Raw genomic sequence first — 19,128 nt, forward strand, 5'->3', positions numbered from 1 at the left:
AGAATGAATGTGAATGTTCACGAGCATTTTGATCTAGTTGAAGATATTACATAAATAAATGTGTACGTTCTCGCCGTTGGATCATGTGAAGGTGAAATGTCGTATCAGTATCAATCAGTATACCTTTTATATTGATGTTTCTCACTTATGGTTATTGTGTGAAATGACCACTGAGAATTGTGCGAACGGTCCAAAACTTGTGCTAAAAGACTTGTGCGAAAAGTCTTTTGTGCGAAATGACCGGTTACCACTCAGTCATGTAGTCGTAGTTGTTGCTGTTGTCGGGAGTGATCAGATGTCTTGAAAGCTATAAAGAGAGAGAGAACTTCTGTGGAAGATTGTTCTTTTCAAGGAAGTTTGGAAACACATGAGATCATGTCAGTGGTGAGCTTACTCGTAGTCTGTGATGGGCTTAAGTAAGTTTATCAAGGATCACCACTTTGCTGTCTTTAGGAGTCACTCCTTATCAACATTTCACGTTGTTTGATAAAGTCGTTGAGTTCACAGGAGCATTGTATTCTTTCTGTCATTTAAATTATACAGTAACACACTTAACACAAGAATGTATTTAATCCTTGTTATGGCAAAACAATTTTCTGCACAATGATCACAAATGCCAAGCAAGAGTAACCCTGAGATTAATTCTCACCTTTTCCTTCCATTTCAACTGCAATTGCCCTAGGGTGTGATTGACGCTGCTGTTCAACACCCATCAGATCAGAGCAACTCAAAATCTCTTCATTCCGATGTACTTTGACCTTTTGTGCTTCTGGGTTTTCTAACGGTGCCTTCCATCCCTCACCTGCACTTCTGACAAGGTTATCAACATCCCTACTCACTGGGGTTTCGTAATGATCTGTTGTAAGCTTTGGGGATATCACCACATCTCCTAGCTGGGCTTTGTCATTCAAACTGTAGCAGTAACCAACCAAAAAGGTAGCCTTAGGTCTCAGGAGTTTGACAGCACTCTTAACAGTAGTTTTAGAACCTCGAGGATCCAAGGATTCTTTAGGACACCTCAATAAAGCAACTTTCAGTGACTCATCTTCATCGTCACCCATCTTTCCAAAGTACACATATCCAATGGATCGCTCATAGCTTTTAAAGGAATCTCGCAAGTAATGATAACAAGCCAACAACTCACAATCCTCCACAGTCAAAAGCAGAATGTCAACTGGAGGATAGTCTGTGTTCCAACGTTTCCCCTTCTCTGGCAAATCCCAAAGCTCCTTCGGTGTAATACTCAGAGGTGGAGGGTCATCATTGTAAACCACTAGCCTGCTGCACTTGTCATTACTAGATCCTACCATCATAACAAACTGGATCTGTGTTCAAAGTTTTCCTGAAAGTGAACAAACGAAATCAGAAACCAATTAAAAAAGATATCAACATAAATTATTTGTAAACATGTTTGTTTATAAGCATGTCACATATCTGAAAGGTGATCAAAGTGTGGCAGTGGAAAATGCTGATATACAGTAAGCAAACCAAGCCCAAACCACACTTGGTACCTAGCATTGAATGTAAGAGCTGGCCAAAGATGCTTGGTATTATATATACAATGTACCACCCAAGCTGACTTCAAGATATGGACCTTTAGTGAAGACAAAGATCAAGTTCTTTTTAACAAAATCACCACCATGAAAAACCATCCATCTAAAGATCTCTTGCTACCAAAATGAACAAGAATACTAAGGACAATGGGGAATGAATTCCAACTCCCCCAGATAAGAAATGTTGGATTATTCCTTTCTATCACTTTTTATATCACGTTGAAAATAACAAATTCTCTCTATTATTCATGATTTTTGACTATAAAGGCTCACTTCTGTTGAGTCTGATTTTTTCAATAAATACTTCATCATCATCATCATCATCATCATCAAGTATGCTCCATATTTCTATCTCTACCAATACAAAGTGTTCATTACTATTAAACTATAAACCACAGTTTGAGATTTCAAAGAGCAAGCTTAAGTATTCTAACCATTAAAACATTACTTTTCTCTTAGATGTGTAAAAAGTTTTAAATGTGGATGTCACCAGCATCTTTAATAGTGATGTCCTGCTAACAGCACATGCAAAACCATAACGTAAGGTTTATAAACAGTTACTTGACAGGTATAGTATTGATGAAACCAGAGAAAATCAGTTCTTGAATTAAAAATGTCTTTTGGAGTAACTAATAAATTTTCAATTACCGGTAAATCACCATAAGACAGAAAAAAGAGGAGTAAGGCCTTGCATTTCACAGCTAAGCACTCAGGTTAGAAAGTACAATTCAAAGTTATGGCTGACCCAATCAAATTTTCATAACATTTGAAGACAATTTCCAACTGTTTAGTTACACTCTTTGTATTCTCAAAATAAATTAGGTCATTGGTCTCCAGAGACATTTTATTTGCCAGCCACAAAAAAACACTACTTTTGCCATCTGTTTGCTTCTATGAAACCTAATAAGACCCCTAATTTTTCTTCTCTTTTGCCTTCATTAAATAACTGTATATGCATGTATGGATCTCAACAGAAACACTTCATTTTATTTCCTGTAACGGTCTATGAATTAACAAAGTTACAGTTTGTAGAATATTAACTTCAATCCCAGTTAAGACGTAGGTTTATGAATAAACTTAAGAGATCTTAGTGACCTGAGTACAAGTCAATTAATGTACCTGTCAATAATAAAATTGAAACTAAAATTTTCAACTGAAAGATGAATGCAGAAGATGCTGAAAGAAGTGCTCTTAGGTCCAACGTGTCAGGTCTTACAAGTAGCATTTGGTGACCTTAGGCTGTCCTGGGTACAGCCACAAATTTAGTCAGACCATGCTGGTCAGGTTTATTTAATCACCCAATTAAATTAACACAATTTTTTACAGTCACTTAAACAATCACCACACTGTTTTTTCCCCCTTAATTGCTGGAACAAGATAAAAACATTTATTCCATTCAATAACATCAATTAAGGTATTGATAAAGAATTGCAATTATTTTTTATGTCTGACAGTGTCAATGATATTATGATTGGTACATTGCTAAAAGTTATTTATGATTAAGTAAACTGTAAACAGTTGTTACTCTTTCAGATAAAACTTAACCCTATCACCCCTAAGAGTGACTAGCATCTAATTTCTCCTCATAATATCACTCCTAAATCACACATTAAGGTCACAAGAATTAACCCTTTAACCCCCAAGAGTGATAAGAATCTAATTTCTCCCAACAGTACCACCCTTGGATCAAATATTGTGGTTGTGAGAATAAAGGAAATGATCACAAACTCAACAAGCTCTTGATTATTAAACAAATTCTCCTTCTCAGTACCATAGGAAATGTTTAGAGAACAGTATGGAGAACTTGCAGACTGATGTTAGGGTGTAAAGGGTTAAGGAAATGATGACCAGCTAAAGTGGCTCTTGATTATTGAACAAATTCTCTTTATCTGCACTTTACGAAATGTAAACAGAACAGTATGGAGAATACAGAGACTGATGTTAGTGTGTAAAGGGTTCATGTTAGAGCAATTAACCCACTCAAAGCAAAACAGACCCACAATTACTAAATAACCAAGATTGGGAATTTACAATCTTATTCACCTCAGTTCACACCTTAACACATTATAAAACTCACCCATGCTGCAACAAGTTATTCCTGTATTCAGAAACTCAGATCCTGTAACCTTTTAGGACAGTTATCTGCCAGAAATAAAAATTACATGAACACATAATTTAGCACAGAAAACATGCCTGATAATTCTTAATTTTACTTTATAAACCAGCTTGCCAAAATTTTTGTATCTTTATAAATTTCCCCTCAAATGTCAAGGTTTGAAATATAATTACATGTAATCCGTGCTTTTATGGTTTCTTTTAACATCAATCATCGTCATTTACAGGTAATTAGTAATTCTAAAAAGCTGACAGATGCACAAGTCAAGCTATGACTGATGTATTGACGATCTTATACACTGGTATTTCACACTTTGATTCTCAACTTTATTCTACAATGTAAAAATTCAAAGGTTATTGTAATGACATTTCAGTTTTGAACAAAAACAAGGCAAGCATTTGAAGCATAGCCATTGTAAACTATATATCCATGGAAAGGTTATGAAATGCACTATTTGGCAAAAATTATTTTGTTTACGCTTGATTTAATTGTAAACCAAAAGAGGCAGGACAATTAGAAATGGACAAGGTTTCTTTAAGTGAATTAATTGCATATCAAATCTGGCTGCATGAGTAAAATCTCTGGACAGCTTCCATCCTGATGGGTTGGTCTTCAAGACCATGTTAGAATTTTTCAATATTCTTATTGGATGCTTTGAAACTTGTCTGTCAAGTTTGCTGATCAAAATTTTACTGATACACATTACGTCGCAGGCCATTGTGGAGATCCATTTTTCCAGTGTTTTCTTGGTTGGTATCTCGGTAGTTCGGGCCACATTTTAAGGCAATCTGTAAAGTTTACATACTCTTCTAATTTGTTCAAAGGAGGCACATTTGTGTAAAAACAAAGTGGGTTTTTTTGGCTTCCAAAGATTCCCAACAATTTACAACTTTGGGTGATTACCTGTCAAGATGTGTCAACACTGAAAAGCTTGAAATGCCAATGCCAATACAAAAACAGAAGTATCCTACAGAGTCTCAGGAGACTCAGCAGGGAAGATTGCCTAAAACCATAAACCTTTATCCAATTCAGTGAGATTCTTTCACCAATCCACGTTGAATTTCTTAACCTCTTTTTAATTCCACCTATGGACTCTTCTCCTTTTTCTCCTTTTCCTCCTTTTTCAGTCAGCGGTCAGTGAGCATGATGGCTGCATTTTTTGCTGGCTCTACCTACTTGAGATAATTTAATATAATAATCTCAAAAAGAGGAAAACAAAAGGAAACGATGGAAGAAGATTTTGAGGCTTTAGTACACCATCAGTTGAGTTCAATAAGTGACGACCTGAAAGAAATGAAAGGAACTCAAGTCAAGATTCAAAGAGACATTGAATCTCTTCAGAGGTGATACTAATATAAATACTCTTACAAAAACAAGTGTCTCTAAGGAATATATTAATTTAATACAAACAGAAGGATTCAGTCAGCTGATCTTTGAAGCAACATGAATTACTGAAAATTTACAAAGCTGCATTGATCATATCTTTACAAATATTTCGACTTCCTGCTCAAGTGGCAGCCTTGCAGTTGAGATTGTGGATCATCTGCCAGTCTTTACTATTTTGTATGACCCAGAATTTAGTCCTTTTCCTGATTATTACAAATTCAAAGACTTTCAGAGTTTTGAAGATGAAAATTTCAAATCAGATCTACAAAGAGAGAGCTGGGATTTTATTTACAAATGCAATGAAGTAAATGAAAGTTATACCAGGTTCCTCCATATTTTCAATAAAGTAAGTAATATACATGCACCACTTAAAAAAGCCAAGATTAAACACAAAGCATTAGAGACAAATTATACAAGAAATGGCTTATTACTCAAAATTATGTTTTCCTAAACAAATATAAATTATATCACAATAAAATTGCTATCATTAATAAGATATATCGTGACTGCTTTTATAATGACATATTAATCAAATCAGATAGCACGAAAAAGATGTGGGATAACATCAATTTATTGATAAATAAGAAGCGGCCAAGTTCTCACATAGAAAAACTACAAGTGGATAATAAACATTATGAACAACCTTTAACGATCTCCAACTGCTTTAATGATTTTTTTGTAATGTCCCTTCTACACTAGCAGCACAACTGCCTAAATCTGATAACAAAGCAACCTCTCTCTCAGAAACAAAAACAATTTCGCTTCACACAAGTCTCTGAAATAGAGGTATTCTAATTACTGGAAAGTCTTGATACAAACAAGTCATTTGGGATTGACAAGATTCATCCACTGTTATTAAAAACTGCAGCACTTCAAATATACTGTCCCCTAACATTTATTTTTAATCTTTCCATCAACCAAGGTATTTTTCCTGATAGTATGAAACTTTAAAGTTGTTCCAGTTTTTAAACAAGGCTCTCATTTTGCATGTAGTAATTATTGACCTGTCTCAGTTCTCTCTTCCATAAGTAAAATATTTGAGAGATGTATTTTTAATCAGCTGATATTCTATTTTATGAATGATAACATGATTTCCTTAAAACAATATGGATTTAGACCAGGTTTTACAACCTCTGATTGTCTAATTGACCTTATTGAAGAAATAGCTTCTTCTCTATATAAAGGACTTTATGTGGTTTTTTTATTCCTAGATTTAAGTAACGCATTCGATACAGTAAACCGTCAAATATTACTAAATAAACTTAGGTACTATGGATTACAACAAAGGGAATACAACTGGTTTCAGTTTTACTTAAGTAACAGGAAACAGCTGGTGCATTCAAATGGTTTTGCTTCTGATACATGTTTTATCTTCACTGGTGTGCCTCAAGGATTGATCTACGACCTTTGCTGTTTACTATTTTCATCAATGACCTTCCAAAAGTCTTCCCCCTTTTTTTCTACTAGATTATATGCTGACGATACATCTTTAAAAGCTTCTGGAAGTGATCTTGACAGTTTATTGTGTGAAATTAACAATAATTTACCAGCTATCTACAAATGGCTATGCAGTAATAAATGGACCTTAAATTTGACAAAAACTAAGTTTCTTATTTTTATGCCTCATCAAAAGGAAAGCTACAATCTTTATCCACCACTAACTGTAGCAAATTTTCATTTAGAAAAGTCCTTTTGTGTAAAAGGCCTTCTGAAATTTCCTGATATTGTTAAACTGAACACATGTATGCTTTTTTATGATTATTTCCACCATGAAAAGTTTCTTAATATACCTGTTTCATTAGTATCTGAACTACATAATTAAAGTACCCACAGTGCATCATCCAATCAAGTTGCAATACCTTTATTTCGAACTAATCTTAGGAGATTTTGCCCCAGCATTATTGGAAGTTTCTTTGAAATGATATTCCGCAATCCATTAGAGACAAACCATCTAAAAAAAAGGTTAAAAAAGCACTTTTGTGCTGGTACCTTGCTCAATACTCATAAAACATTATCTCTTTTATAATTTTATGAGCTATTTTGTCATTTTTCCTTTACTTTTTTATCAAAAATCTCAAGTCCTTCATTATACATAACTTTAAGGGGCACAATATAAGTTTATCTAGATGTGCCCCTCTCCTCTCCTTCAACATACCATGTAATTCAATTTAAGTGTTGTAATTTCTGTTCTATGCATTTTTTTTCTTATTGTAATTCTTGATCTGATACTATGTTATATCACGTTATATTTACATAACTATGTATCAGCTAGGAATTGGAGGAATAAAAAGATAAATAAATAAATCTTCCTCCATTCACATTCTAGTTTTAAATGCAGACAGATAGCAAAGATCTCCATGTGCAACCAAAATCATGAGATGTTTATGCAATTAAATTCAAGGACCAGGATGTTTTGCCACAAGAAACCCTCCAGAAGTCATTCATGTTATAGTTGGCTCTTCAATTTGGTGAGTGCATTTCAATATTTTGCCAAATTGTTCTTGGAAACTATTGTTAAAAAAAATTTTAAAAAAAAATGGTCCTTGAAGGTCTACCATATCCTTAACTTTCTGCACTGCCTTTTGTTGCCGCAGATTTTCACTTTGTTCAAAGGGAGATAGGGGAATTACATGTAGAATTATAGTTTTAATGCATTGCCTTCTGTTGAATTCAAATTAGACTTTTTTGTTTGTTTTTCCACTCGGAAAGGAGACCCTGGTCAAAGTCTTGCTAATTTCTTCTGCTTCCACAGCAAAACAGGAATGAAACAAATTCATGTCACCATCTTCCTGCATTGTCCTAGACACATTACCTCAAGCTGGCAGTAACAGTACATTGCCCCCAAGTGTAATTATGTCACCCTTGGTGTGGTTATGTTGCCCCCATCTGTTACATAGCCTGAAGTGGTCCATTACCAATAACAATACCACTAATATTTAAGTATCACTAACTGACAGAAAAAATGCATTGAGTTAATTTACCTTTTCAGACTCGATGGCTGATCCTCATGAAGCTGTTTGTACTATGTTTCAGATTTTCCTTTCATAAATGATGTAATATTGGAAATAAATTTTTATCTGGAATAAAAGGTTTGTATTAATATTCTGTTTACTAAACAATGAAACCTCACCATCATGAGTTGTTTATCTCACCTCACTCTCAGTCCACTTCATTTACACATGAGGTTTGTTCATTAGCTTGGGTTGGTGCTAGTTTTTTGTTATTGTCCTGATCAAGCAGAAGAGTTTATAACTAAGGCAGTAAGTGAAGCAAATCATTTTTTATTTTTGATCCATGCACTGAGAGTTTAATCCAATAATGGTAACTTAATTTAGTATGTTTTGACTATTGCTTTAGAAGTCATAAAAAAAGTTTGATTGATCAGCTGGAGTAGCAATAAACAGCTCATAGCAACTATATCAACATTCACTGTTATTGACATATATCTACATATCTACATATCTCATTCTTTGTATATTAGTTAATTATATCATTCACTGATCATACCCCATACCATTCATTACCTTTACAATCTGCATCAAAACAGTTGTTGTACATTAATGAATTAATATCATGCCAATTTCAACCCCTAGCCCTTTCCTATAACCCTTTCTTTAGCTGAGCAATCCAGTACTTCTCTGTTCACAAACATGATTGAAAGGGGAAGGGGAATGCTCAATTTTGAATAATGCAAAAATAGCTCAATTTTGTTGCAAATTGAAGCCTTCAAGTACATAATTCAGCCCCATTCAGTTGTAATTTATCCTAACCTCGAGCTCTACAAATGCAACTGAAATTAAATTTGTCAGTCCTGCAATCAGTAGATTATATATGAACAAGGTTCAATCAGTTCCTGAGGAGCACTTCCTTCTAACAGCTTTGTTAAAAGCATGTTTTCAGTGAAGGTTTTGTCCGATCAAGCAGGATTCAGTTTCTTGGACCTCATCTTATTGATACGATCTTCCGTCGATCGGTCGACACTGAATTATTAATTATTGTGACAAGGACCCACCTGACACTTCGAATATTCCTATTGAATCACTCTATATGAACCCAGACTTGAATGCCCTCCAAACGTACAAGCTAGTTAACCTTGGACAACCTATTATTCGTCGCACTTTTTCGAAAGCCGTTAAAAACGTTGATTAAGCCCGTGCAACCGTGCTTAGCATCGACCGCGTTTCTCTTGCGAGCCAGCACAACAGATTCTAAGTCTTTTAACCCCTAAAAGTCTAAAAAGGACGACAATTTATGCTCTTCCACGTGCGTGTTATGAATGTGCTTAGCAAAGCATCTTCCCATCATTCCCATTACTCACCGGGATCTTTTCCGAGGAAACTGAGGAGAAGCCGGCTATGTTTGCGTGACTAGCGAAACAATTCGCAAGTCACGCGATCCATTTGTCGGGGGAAAAACTGATTTCCTGAAAGTTTACGCTTCTCAAAAGTAAGCTTGATTACCGACTAAGTTTTTTTTTTTATCAAAGTGATAACATCTGACGGAAAAATGGGCTTAACATTGTGTTTTGTCACTAACAAAACTGCACAATTCTCATGCACCAACGATCTTTGGGTTAGAAAACAAGAAGAGATCAGAAGAGGTCGCCGCGTCTGTTGTCGATGTGAGTCGACAGATCGAAAGCACCTGCGATGCCACAGTCACCATACCGGAACTTGTATGTAGAAGGGGCAGACTCAACTGAACATTCAACTCAGCGAACAAGATAAAGTTCTGTCATCAGAACGAGTAGATTCAATACTTTCGACAAAGGTGGACTTCACCTTCATTTTAAAGGTAACAAACAGTTTTTTTAAGAATTTTCAAACGCATTTAGATCGAAATTATGTTTTATACTCGAATGCTGTGCCTAATGAGAGTAATAAATACAGCATTAGAAGTTAATGGGTACCAAATTATAGGGGTGCAGACTTCACCCAAACTTCACCTTGTCAGCGCGGTCTAAAATTGGCCCTCTTAATTTCAATAAATTGACTACTCACATAGACGAGCTTAGGATACTCTTGACTGATAAAGATAAAGATATTTTATTAATTAACGAGACAAAACTCAATGAAAATACAAGTCATTATAAAATCCACATCCTGGATACGAAATAGTTCCTGGTAACACAATCACAAACGGAGGGGGAGGGGTATGTTTTCATATTTAAAAAAAAAAAAAACCCTTAATAAAATTTTTCATTTGGAACGACCTTTAAATGAATGCCCTAGAAAAGCTCTACTTGGAGATTCGAAGGTCTAAATCAAAACGGGTTGTAGTTGTCACGTAGTATAGGCCACCAGACGCTAATATTGGTCTCTTTTTCATTTCGAATCTTGACAGTGAGAATGTACAGTATTTAGTAACGGGAGATCTTAAATGTAATGGACTTCTACCCGATATGACAAAAATACACTCAAGCTGATGAGTATTGCTGATGTTTATGGACTCCAGCAACTCATCTCAGAACCAACAAGGATAACACCTACCTCGTCAACTTTAATTGATCTAATCTATGCCAACTGTGTGGATAAGATTGCGTGTTCAGGAGTCCGTCACACCGCGATTAGTGATCATAGCATGGTTTTTCCTTACAAAAAACTATCTCTGACCGTAATGTCTAGTGGAAAAAATACGATAAATTACAGAAATTTTCGGAAATTTGACCGACAAAGCTTTCGAAATGACATCTCGTCCCAATCTTGGGAGAACGTGTTACGCATTCTCTAGTCCAAATGAGATGTGGCAGGAATGGAAACATGCATTTTTGGCAATAGCCAACAAATACGCTCCACTAAGGAAAAAGCGCGTTCGCGCGCGTACTTCTCCGTGTATCACATCAGGAATAAAAGGTTCAATGCATAAACGAGACATCTTAAAAATAATAGCCATTGAGTCAAATGCTCTGAATTATTGGGTGTTATACAAAAGACAACGGAATGTAACCAACACAAGCATACTATCAAAAAAGCTTTACAGAGCACACAGGGAGAGACTTGGCAGACAATCAGTGAGTTAACGTCCCGGAAATCTGGAAAAAGTCAGTGACGTCACTTAAAGTAAATGGATTGAAGATAACCAATCCAGCAAAGATATTAGACGAGTTTAATCACCACTTTTTCACCATTGATCCAAAACTTCCCAGTGAGATTGACTCGGATAGTGGAGACTATGGAGGTATCTCACTTGCACAGATACGCGATTTCATCTTCACCCAACCAATACAAACAAAACCAATACAAACAAGGTATTTTCACCTATAAACAAACTAAACAAGTGCAAGGCAACCGGCCCCGACAGAATATCTGCGAGACCTACTCGGAAGTGCGCAGACCTCATTTGTGTGCCTATAGGCGATATTTTTAATCAATCTACCAGACGGGGTAAACTCCCAGAAGACTGAGAATCTGTTAAAGTGACACCCCTTTTCAAGCAAGGTGATCGAGACAGCGTAAACAGTTATCGTTCGATCTCGGTTATCCCAGTCAGTGGTCGAGGTATCGGAGAGAATATTATACGAACAATTGTATGCCTATCTGGAGGAGCACGATAAACTATGAAAACATCAGTCTTGTTTTCGTGCTATTAACTCAACTGATATAGCGGTGCTTGAGGCAACTGACTCCTGGGCATACAATATAGACTTTGGGAAAATCAACGCGGTTATTTTTGTAGATCTAAAGAAAGCTTTGGATACCGTTGACCACAACATTCTTCTGTCTAAACTCGACCTTTGTGGTTTATCGGGGAATTTATTAAAATGGTTGCTGTCGCATTTGGATAACCACACAAGACAACGCTTGGTTGGTTGGTCCTTATCTGACAGCCGGGTACTAACTTGAGGTGTGCCTGAGGGGGAGGGGGGCAGGGACCATCCTCGGTGCACTGTTATTCTTATCCTGCATAAATGACCTTCCAAATTGTTTGTCAAAGTATGAACCGAGGATATTCGCCGGTGACATACATCTCACATATGCAGATAATGATGTAAGCAACAAACTTACTAAAACCAAGTTTGTTTTTATAAGATCTGGCCCAAGGCTAAATACCCTTACTGCTCCCCCATCAGTCACAATGGATGGTACTCGGGTGGAAAAGGTTTTAACCACGAAATCACTTGGCCTAACAATTGACGACAAACTCAGCTAGAATTGCCACATCAAAAAACTAACCAAAACGATCGCTTGGAAAATCGGAGCCATGAAACGTTTTAGGCACCTGGTTCCCTAAGCGACCTTTCATCTTATATACCAAGCTTAAATACAACCTCACTTTGACTACCGTAGTACTGTAGAGGACTGTAATCTGGAGTTGACGTTTTGCTCTTTGCCACATTAAAATATCTATAATTTTTCAAAGAATGGCTGCATTGAGGACTTCTTACATTTGTGTCAAAAGAAATGAGAGAGTTATCTGCACAGTCAGCCTAATGCAGTAATTAATTGTCTGGGCAGCACATAACCAAGGAAACTACACTAAAAAATGACATAAATAGATCAGAGCCTCCAACTCAATAAAATGAAAACCAAATTTTGAAGCTTAAAGCTGTAAATCAAACTACAACCAACAACAGTGGAAGCTGTAAATCAAACTACAACCAACAACAGTGGACATCGAAAAATAGTCTAAAATCAAAACATATCCAAATCCAATAGTCAATTTCAAGGACAAGACAGTCTGACTCCAAAGAAACATCCCACATAGCCTTACTGATATTATGGAAGGGAGTTCCCATGTTAGCGAAGGTACCAATTTACCCAAGCTAAGTGATTCTAAATTTATATTTCCTTATTTTCTATCCAACCGTTGATCGTTTGTTCATTTGATCACGACACTGAAGTCTCTTCCCATTGGTCACAAACCTACCAAATCAACCAACCATCCTGAAATGTGCTTTGTTTAATCAGGTTTCCTAAACTAGTTTTCAAATTTTGATCGAAACAGTGAGTACAACTTAGGTATTGACTTCTCTAACCGAACAAATCTGAAGGAATTCGCTCAATGGATGGACTGGTCTGGCCAGCCAGTTCTGACCAATGGTAAAATTCCTTAGTTTAAGGCAGTCTACTGAGCCAGTCCTGATCAGTTACGTTTCCTGGCAGGACCCACGCTCCTGCTCGTCACCTGAGTCACTAACTGACCCTGGATCTGGCTCTTCTTCTGATCCATGCAAGTTGCTCCAATGCTCTCTCCAGTATTCATCTGTTGGCCATTCTTCTTCAGGTTTGACATTCCCTTTGCGATCCTGTGATAAATCACAAACCAACACTGAACATCATCTTGTTAGTTTGTTAAACAACATACACCTGAATTCAAACTTGTTTAACCCCGATACTTTTTATATAAAGGGGAATTACGCCAAGAATATTATTGAGAGATTCATTTTAAAAACAACTTTTATACTGAGGAACGTTCCTTGTAAGCTAACATCACAAGCCTCACCAAATATATATCTTCCAGTTACATCCATGGTGGGCCCATGCTGATTATGTTGTTAGAGTAAAATGCTAAAGTGTTCAAGAAATATACATTACATCATATGATGAACAAAATATTATCAAGTGACCACCTTTCCTAGAGTCCTACAGATGCACATACCTCACAAGCCCACCCAGAGAATACAAGGTAACTTTTAAGACAAAAGTTCAGAAGTTCATGTGAGAACAAAGAACTGCTGATGACTCCTCTTTAAAGGCTATAAATATTTACTTAGTGGCTCATCCACAGCTAGTACTCATTTTCAAACTAAGGAAACAGCAAAAGTGGACATTATTTGTGAGCATTTGAAATGATGCGATATTTTTGTAGTTCAGCAGCTCATCAGCTTTGCAGTCTGCTTAGTAAGTTAATAGAAAAAATGTAAAGACGTATACCTAGTTAGGGCGAACTTGATTCAGATGGATGTATGTTATTTTCATACAGGCTGATTAACAAGAAGTTCTCTGCATAGAGTCGGATAAAAATAGTTTGATCAAAGTAACCGCATTTACATTTACTTTAGAGAATCTCTACCATCGAAATTTGAACCAGTATCTCTCTTACAGTGGTAGCATTCTTTCTCTACTACTTTTCAAGTGGAAGCCCTTGGTCATTTCTTTTCTAATCGACAATGTTCCTGGTAACTTCTGGTTGGGACCAGAGGGAGAAAGGGAAAATCTGTGTAAAAGGAAGTTTAAGGGAAAAAAATTCTGTGGCGTCTTTCCTCCATTTTTTGAAAACCAAAGCTGAATACTAAACCACTGAGTTAATCAATTAAAAGCAAGTTACAGATTTAAGCTAACCTTCTTTCGAAAAAACTCCCAAATACTTTTCGAGAAGCTCTCTCTTAGGGAATACTTGGGTATTAAAAGTTTTTTTCAGAGCATTCAGAGACACACCACATTTCCTTCTAAGTTTAGCTTTTCCTTCATCAGAAAGAAGCTTCAGCTTTTAATTATGACATTGTTTAACAACTCTTAAGAGTCGTAAATAAAACAAAGAGAGATAACTGGGGTCTCAAATCATTTCATACAGACAGATGCTCAGCTCATGGTAAGTACAAGCAATTGTTTGCTTCCTCACTTCCTGTTTATCTAACGGAAATCAAGACCACTTTCCTAAGGAAAAAAACTGCTAAATGAATGAACAAAACTTTAAAAACCATCGGCAGATCTCCTCAATTTTTATGACAAGTGTAGAAAGTAGCTCCTTGATCTCTTCCAAGCACTGATATAAACTTTCTGTCATTAATATCTGAAAAAAAGCGGCCGTCCTCACTTTGGGAATAGAATATGTATCACAATGTTAATGGGATGAAATAAGGAATGGAGTGTATCCAGTTTCTGTGTGTTTCCTCTGTAAATACTCAAAATAATATTGTTTAAGACACTCAAAAACAGACTACAGACTTCAGCCTTCTTAAAAGGCAAACAAACTTTCCTAAATGGGTTCTCATCTTAACTGAAAAAATGACTTGCTTCCAGGTTTAACAGAATAAATGGTAGCGACAAAGAGTGACTGTACAATGTTCTAATGTATGTAATTAAGTCTTTTCAGCAACTCGGAATGTTAAATCTTTACTTGAAATCATCAAAATCATCAAAACGCCACAATATTTGCTTCGCTTTGGATTTCCTCTCTCATTTTGGCATCCTTTCAAAATTTAATGAACGCTAGTTAATGTAAGGTAGTTATTATTAATACTGAAAGTTCCACCGTGTTTAAAATTAAAGTAGGAAGAAAATCTCTGCACACCCAGGCGCGTAGCGTCCTATACGCATATACGCACTGCGTACTTGAAGTGACCAGAAAATTTTGAAATGTTTAGCAATTGTTTATATTTTTAACATTTTACTTGTACGCAACCAAGATTTCATGATGAAAACACCACTTTGATTAAATTCTAAAAACTAAAACAAAAGCTATACCATGTTCTAACTTAGTTTTGCATTGTGCCTTTTTTACACTAAACAATGCAGTGTTGTTTGGCCAGCGGGCAACAAAAAGGCGAAGTTGCAAAGGAGCGACATTCCAGGAACGTTCTTCTTAGAGACCTTACGCAAGGACGACGTCACTTAGGAGGACGTCGTCGAAATTCGTGTTCGGTAGTTGACGTCCTCGTGGCAGTCGTCGCCATTCGTGCTACATACGCAAGCAGGGTCGCGCGCGTCGCAAAAAGACCTGATTTGGCGGGAAATTATGAAAATATTTTTCTCAAAAGCTGTTTAGAAGGTCTCCGAACATAATTCGAAAATGCCAAACTTACGAAGCGTAAGAGAATGTCTACTTTTCGGCTTTGAAGAAAACCTACTAAACGATGAAGAATTTATTCTTCTTTACGATATGAATGCTTCGAAGAACCCTGATTTCCCCTACTAGCAGCACGACCCGTTCGATTTAGATGACCTTTATGACGACGAGTGTAAAGCTGAATTTCGCTTCTTAAAGAATGATATTCATCTTCTAAAGGATGTGCTACAAGTTCCTGATGAAGTTGTTTGTTATAACAGACTTTTTGTCGATGGAATTGAGGCTCTTTGTGTTCTTTTAAAACGGTTTGCATATCCTATTCGCTACAGCGGTATGTGCCCTCGATTTGCTAGACCCGTTCCACAGTTTAGCATAATAACAAATGCAATGATGGATATCATATACAATCAGCACTGTCCGATCGCTTGAGAAACTTTAACCAAGCTTGGCTTTCCCCTGCCAATCTTCAAACCTATGCTGATGTCATTCATGAGGCTGGAGCTCCCTATACAAACTGTTGGGGATTTGTTGACGGGACAGTCAGGCCAGTTTGTAGACCTGGAAATTTACAGAGGAGTTTATACAATGGACACAAAAGGGTTCATGCTATCAAGTGCCAATCCGTGGTTGCCCCTAATGGACTAATTGCTAACTTGTACGGTCCAGTTGAGGGGAGGCGACACAATAGTGGCATGTTAGCTGATTCTGGCCTGTTACCACAGTTACAGCTTCACTCTCGCTCGCCTTTAGGAAATCCTTTATGCATTTATGGTGACCTAGGATACCCTTGACGTTCTAGTAAAAATGAATGATACTTTACGTTCCAGTGCGTACTAAAGTATGTTTAATTCAAAACATGCGTATCGTTAATGCATACGAACTGGCATCCCATCGGATGTTTCTTTTAACCAAGGGAAAATGGGCAAGAATTTAGTTTAATGTCTGGAGAGAGGTCGTTTTTTAACCTTTTCCGCGATAGTCGAACACCACTAGATTCAATAAGAGACAAACTTGTGACACTAATTTAATTTGTCATTGTTTAATACCCGAGTGTTGGGACGACATGGTACAGTGCGAATTGTGCGAGGAAAGGTTACACATGAGCTGCTAGGGATTTAAGACTGCCCCGGAGGACGAGTGGCTCTGGATTGTCTGCAGATTGCCAGACTCTAGACAACTTCGTAATTGTTAAGGTGTTATTTCGGATCCCTCAACAGTTAATAATCGTTAAAATTAGAAAATAAGATTGATTTCGATGTAATAGTCTTCACTTTTGTTAAGACGTTGACATTAATGCTGATTTGCATCTGAAAATAAGCTGAGAGTTCCAATAGTTCAGAATAGAAACATTTTTACTTATCATAGGTTTACGAACGACTTGTAATACGAGTAGTTTCTTCGTTCTTGTTCAAAAACTGTTTAATGTTTTTATTTTAGAAAATCAGACTGAGTTATTTTTCTGACTGGACGCAATAGTCTCCACTATTGTTATGACGTTTCGTACCAATGTTGATTCGCATTGGAAGAAGCAAAGATTTATTGTAACAATTTCAATAGTTCGAATGCAGTAGTTTGTTCACATCTAATTCTTGCGTATATTGTACGACTCGCTATAATGAATGCCGTAGAATTGGAACGAAGTGGCTGGTTTTTTTTTTTTTACCTTTATTGAGGAAATGTTGTGTTGTGATTGGAAGGAACATCGACAAAAAAGCTTGTAAATAGAATTAGTTACCAAATATGATACCTTAAAAGGAAAGTTTGGTAGGGGGGTCCAAATCTGCGAAGGGGGGTCCATATCCACTAGCGGATTTGGACCGGGGAGGGTCCAAATCCGCTGTGACACCGGCCTTGCCGTCAAACCTCTACTCAGAAATATTGTATATGATGATTTTACAGAAAATTCTCAAGCAGTGGCGGCACCCCCACACGATATTTTCCCAGAAGAATCTAGTACAATTCAATTCAGACAGAATGGCCCTCTCTATCCTGCGAGTTTCATTGAAAGTGGCCAAGTGAAGGCACTCACTGACTGTTAAGGAACTCGAACAAAAGAACAGTTTTTTTTTTTGATTAGATCAATTATCAATTATTTTGTGTGCCTAGTTACGATCGTAGTTACAATGTTTATCTTTTCCCTATTGGTTTGTAATCGGATCTTTTAGCGTCACCACGCGCATATAAAAGCTAAGTTAGCGTCCCTTTAGGCGAGAGTTTCGCAAGATTTCGCCTTGAACAGCAGTACCTTCGTTCTTTCGTTCCAAACCTTTGGCACAAGCGGGACCGATATGTAAGTGATTTTGTTAGTTTTATTTCAATATGTTTAAGTTTAGTTTTTCACCTTGGGCGATAGCGGACATATGTACTGTGTTGTACAATAGTACAACTAATTATCTTGAAATCAAAGGAGTATTTGAAATAACTAGACGCTCATACAGCAACGCCCACATTTTAGTCTTTGGGCTGTTAATCAGCCGGAAATGGTCATCGTGTAGCCGATCTTTGAATATCGAGTAGTTTTAATTTAGCTTTTTATGATTTGTTTATGTTAATTCACGTTAATTGTTTTTATTTTAATCGCGTTATCGACATAGGCACGTAAAGCGTTTCTTTCATGCCTTTCGCACCAATTCAAGTCGATTCATGCATTCGTTATAATATTATTGTAATTTCAGTTCACGATCGTGATCGTGATCGTGATCGTGATCGTGATCGTGATCTAAATAAACACCGTTAATCGTCATCTTGGTTTTCGTGGTTTCACTACGACCGGTAAAATAGTCCCCACATCAGCGACACTTAGAAAACACGCCTAGCGACACCCCTCGAAGTTTCGTCTTTCGTCGCAAGCGTCACAATGACAGCGAGAAGGTTGCACTCTTGGAAGGAAGATGGGATAGCGCTGATTTGTTTGCATACAGCTTTCCTTTAAGGTTTGAATACAAGTTTTGAACGAAAGCATATTGCTCCACGATTTGCTATAGTATGAATTCTTCAATGAAAACTGATAAGCTAATAACGTCACTAGGCACTGTAGTGAGCAGTTGATAACTAAACAAAACAGACATGTGCACAAACAAGTAATTCAAGTTTCCAGAGCATACCTTGACTTAAATCGGTTTGTGATCTTCCGTGATGCAGCGGAACTTGTAAGATATCTTCAGGGATTCAACAGCGAAAAACTTAAAATATTGCTGAGAATACATCTTGAGGCATCTAACTTTTGATCAAGATGCTGATTCATCTTGTGAATGGTCAGCAAGGTGTCTCACAAGCTGGAGAGCGACCGCCGTCAGTTATGACCACGATCAATACGTTCATGAACATTTCCTGATAAATCCACCC

At 36.8% G+C, this 19,128-nt stretch overlaps 1 protein-coding gene and 1 pseudogene across 1 annotated transcript; one reads left to right on the top strand and one right to left on the bottom strand.

Moving 5' to 3' along the window:
- Positions 1 to 638: 638 nt before the first annotated feature.
- LOC149048742 (uncharacterized) lies at positions 639 to 4,953 on the bottom strand. The gene is made up of 3 exons (XM_089199538.1): positions 4,573 to 4,953; positions 3,631 to 3,695; positions 639 to 1,342 (listed from the first exon to the last, which is right to left on the bottom strand). The coding sequence occupies exon 3, from the start codon at positions 1,311 to 1,313 to the stop codon at positions 639 to 641; it is 675 nt and encodes a 224-aa protein (XP_089055664.1). The 5' UTR covers positions 1,314 to 1,342; positions 3,631 to 3,695; positions 4,573 to 4,953.
- A 10,833-nt stretch (positions 4,954 to 15,786) lies between these two features.
- Positions 15,787 to 16,574, top strand: LOC149048743 (uncharacterized; annotated as a pseudogene).
- The last annotated feature ends 2,554 nt before the right edge of the window (positions 16,575 to 19,128 follow it).

This window comes from Pocillopora damicornis, chromosome 3 (genome assembly GCF_964200805.1).
Source record: "Pocillopora damicornis chromosome 3, jaPocDami1.2, whole genome shotgun sequence".
In the NCBI taxonomy this organism is placed as follows: domain Eukaryota; kingdom Metazoa; phylum Cnidaria; class Anthozoa; order Scleractinia; family Pocilloporidae; genus Pocillopora; species Pocillopora damicornis.